At 41.5% G+C, this 3,614-nt stretch overlaps 1 protein-coding gene and 1 long non-coding RNA gene across 2 annotated transcripts in view; one reads left to right on the top strand and one right to left on the bottom strand.

The window, feature by feature from the left end:
* LOC104817044 overlaps positions 1–1,145 on the bottom strand; it is a 2,745-nt gene extending 1,600 nt beyond the window's left edge. Inside the window, exon 1 of the long non-coding RNA XR_772451.1 lies at positions 39–1,145. This is a non-coding gene — a long non-coding RNA (uncharacterized LOC104817044). The remainder of the gene's footprint in view (positions 1–38) is intronic.
* Positions 1,146–1,521: 376 nt separating this feature from the next.
* Positions 1,522–3,614, top strand: part of LOC104817037 (phosphatidylinositol 4-phosphate 5-kinase 1-like) — a 4,196-nt gene continuing 2,103 nt past the window's right edge. The window contains exons 1-3 of the mRNA XM_010546112.2: positions 1,522–3,108; positions 3,229–3,393; positions 3,511–3,605. Of these exons, the coding sequence (XP_010544414.1) occupies positions 1,964–3,108; positions 3,229–3,393; positions 3,511–3,605 (1,405 nt within the window). The 5' untranslated portion in view covers positions 1,522–1,963. The remainder of the gene's footprint in view (positions 3,109–3,228; positions 3,394–3,510; positions 3,606–3,614) is intronic.

The following is a 3,614-nucleotide window of genomic DNA, read 5'->3' as shown; positions in this document are numbered from 1 at the left end:
CAAAAAAAAAAAAAAAAAAAAAAAACTCGCCTACGTACCTCGTTTACTTAGGCCATGAAAGCTGCATGCAGATGTGCATGTGGAAGAACAATATCCACATATATCGAATAAAAATATACGTTCTTCCATATATCACAATAAAAAAAATATATAGGTTATTTAACTAAACATATAAAAATACAATTTTAATTTGGACTGCCTAAATTGTTGAACGTTTGCCAAAATCAAACGAATTTCGCAACATGAGAATGTGTGGTATCAGTATATTTACATATTATCATGCCTCCATTAATATATAATAATGGGTGATGAATATGATAAAACTATATAGTAATAATCCAATGAAATAGCAAGGTCCTGGCCTGAGGTGGCTTAAGAACCACCTCATGAATAATGGGCCATAACATTAAAACTATCATTAAATTATCCAATTAATAATCGCAACTAAAAAGGTGAAAAAAGAACCGTTGTATGGTTAGTTAATTAGATGGATATTTCTCGATTAGAAAATGCAGAATCTATTTAATCGAATCAGGTTGAATGATAACGTAATTATTAAAATAAATAAATATGATTTTTATGAATAAACCAATCAATATGTTTTTAAAAATAATTAGATATAATTTTTCATCGATTTAACACAATCCCACGTTGCTCGTTACCAGATCGGTCTTAGTCTATTTACATTTTAGATAAAATAATCTGAAGCGCAAAAATAACTTTAATAATCGACGAAGAAGGGGAAATAATTTAAATAATTACTGTCATTCACAATGTATGTTATAATTGGGTTCATGCCAAAGGGATTTTGAAAATTTTATTTTATTGTCACAGACAAATGAATATGAATATTAATGCTCTCTTGCATTGCTGGCAGAACAAATGTAATGCAACATATACCTAAAAATGCGATAAATACCGAGAGGTTGAGGGTTCGACTCCTTGCCCGCTCACCTATCGTCTGTCAGTTACGGCTGATCTACCTCCCACGCGTGTGTTGCAGGCTCATGCGTGTGGGTTTGGGTTTACTCGGTCAGCGCGTTTGAAGGGTAATAGTCGGGGTTCCCAATATATAAAAAAAAATGCGATAAGTAACACATTTGACCTAATGTAAGTATATATATATATATATATATATATATATATATATATTTCTGCCAAGGGTTCTTTGCTTTAGAGTTTATTAGTATGTCGGGATTTCATAGCATATAAAAAAAATTAAAGAAAGCAAAAACATACCCGTTTTAATGATTATTTAGGTTTCTTTATGCATCTAAATTGTTATATATCATTATCACATAAAAATCACATGATCATCAGAAAAAATGAATATTTCACGTAGTTTTATATACCACAAAGAGAAGACTTAACGTACAATAATTCTCAATTAAATTCAATTTCAATATCCACCATATATTATTAGTCGGTCCATTTATTGATCTTTAGCTTTTGCGGGGAAAATAATTAGACTTTTAAACACGCAGAGGCAGTGACAAACTTGTAGTTAAATCCAATAAGCAAGGGCTTAAGAGGAAACACAGCCTGCTTTTAAGTTTTTAACGCAGATACTAACAACAAGTAACGATACGTCCTTGGGATTCCGTCACGGCACGTCGAGGGAAGAAGATTCCGCCGTTAGAGTTGCAAAAACGAAAATAAAAGAGAAAATTTAGGGTATTTATGTAATTACGCAATGGTATACGTATTAAAGTTTGATGTTTGTGTGACTCCCTTGTAACTGCAGTGTTCCTAAAGTCGGCTTCAAATATTATACCCCCTCTCTCTCTAGAATTTTTTCATCGAGGCCTGTTAAATTTTTTTGGGGATTATTCTTTTTAGTCTCCGGCGAATTTTCTAGAGTGATCGCCGGTAAATGCGGATTGTTCCGGCGGCCGAGCTGCGTGGCTGCTAGACCCTGTAGCCTAGGATTTCCGTTGAGGTTTGAGGAGTTTGATGAGACAAAATGCGTGGGGCTTTGTCGTGGGAGGAGTCAAACGGCGTCACGAAGACGGTGAAGAATAAGAAGCTTGAAGCAGAGGAGGAGGAGGAGGAGGAAGACGAAGCCGGAGGAGATCTGGTGTTCTCTCCAGTTCCGGTTCCGATGGTTCGTTCCCGATCTCAAGCCGGGAACCGGCGCGTGGCTCCCACGTACGTCGGCGATGCGAAAGGGGAGGTCGAGAAGAAGCTGCCGAATGGTGATCTGTACGCCGGGGGCTTCTCCGGCGGTGTTCCTCACGGATCCGGGAAGTATCTGTGGAAGGATGGGTGTATGTATGAAGGGGAGTGGAAGCGCGGTAAAGCTTCGGGTAAAGGGAAGTTCTCGTGGCCGAGTGGGGCGACGTTCGTCGGAGAGTTCAGGTCGGGGAGGATGGAAGGGTTCGGGACTTTTGTCGGCGTCGACGGCGATACCTACCGCGGCGCGTGGGTCGCGGACAGGAAGCATGGGTATGGTCAGAAGCGGTATGCCAATGGGGATTTCTATGAGGGGACATGGCGGAGGAATCTACAGGACGGTCGTGGCCGCTACGTGTGGCGGAACGGGACCGAGTACGTCGGTGAGTGGAAGAACGGCGTTATCTCCGGCAAAGGAGTTCTGATTTGGGCGAATGGGAACAAGTACGAGGGTCAGTGGGAGAATGGAATCCCCAAAGGAAACGGAGTTATCATGTGGGCCGACGGCAGCAGCTGCGCCGGAAACTGGAACGAAGAGAAAGGGAACAGCATGAGAATTCAGCTTCAGCAGCTGAACGGCAATGGCGGAGGTAAAGGGAATTTGTTGAAAAGGATAGATAAGAACGATTTGATAGTGACGACGCGGAAGAGATCGTCTGTTGATATAGGGAGAGGAAGTTTGGGAGGGGAGAGGATTTTCCCGAAGATTTGCATATGGGAATCTGACGGCGAAGCTGGGGATATTACTTGTGATATCATCGATAACGCCGAAGCCGCCATGATTTATGGAGAAGGAATTGTGGCGGACCGGTATGGGTTCCGCCAGTTCCGGCGAAACCCCTGCTGTTTCGACGGCGACGTTAAGAAACCTGGTCAGACAATATCCAAAGGGCATAAGAATTATGATCTAATGCTTAATTTGCAATTGGGTATCAGGTAAATTATCCACCTTCATTGTAGTATTCTTAGCCCATTGAGTCAGAATCATGTTGTGCTTACGTTCCTGGGTTTGTTTTGTACTCTGGAGTGTAGTTTGATTAAGTTTGATTTTGATAGGTATTCTGTGGGGAGGCATGCTTCAATCTTGAGGGAGCTTAAGCCCAGCGATTTCGATCCCAGAGAGAAGTTCTGGACTCGGTTTCCACCCGAGGGATCGAAGAATACACCGCCTCATCAGTCGGTGGAGTTTCGCTGGAAAGATTATTGTCCCGTGGTGTTTAGGTATGGTTTCATTTCATATTCTTACATCGATGTGCATATTCCTCTGAAAATCACTTCTGGGTCATGGAATGTTGTCAAATAGATGAAAGTTTTCCCCTTTTGGCTGTTTGAAAGTAGGCATTTGAGGGAGCTCTTCCAGGTCGACCCTGCTGACTACATGTTGGCTATATGCGGAAATGATGCTCTTAGAGAGCTTTCTTCCCCGGGAAAGAGTGGAAGCG

This window comes from Tarenaya hassleriana, unplaced genomic scaffold, assembly GCF_000463585.1.
Source record: "Tarenaya hassleriana unplaced genomic scaffold, ASM46358v1 Cleome1, whole genome shotgun sequence".
Lineage (NCBI taxonomy): Eukaryota > Viridiplantae > Streptophyta > Magnoliopsida > Brassicales > Cleomaceae > Tarenaya > Tarenaya hassleriana.
Note: the sequence above shows the minus strand (reverse complement) of the source record. Positions and strands in the feature narration are given on the sequence as shown.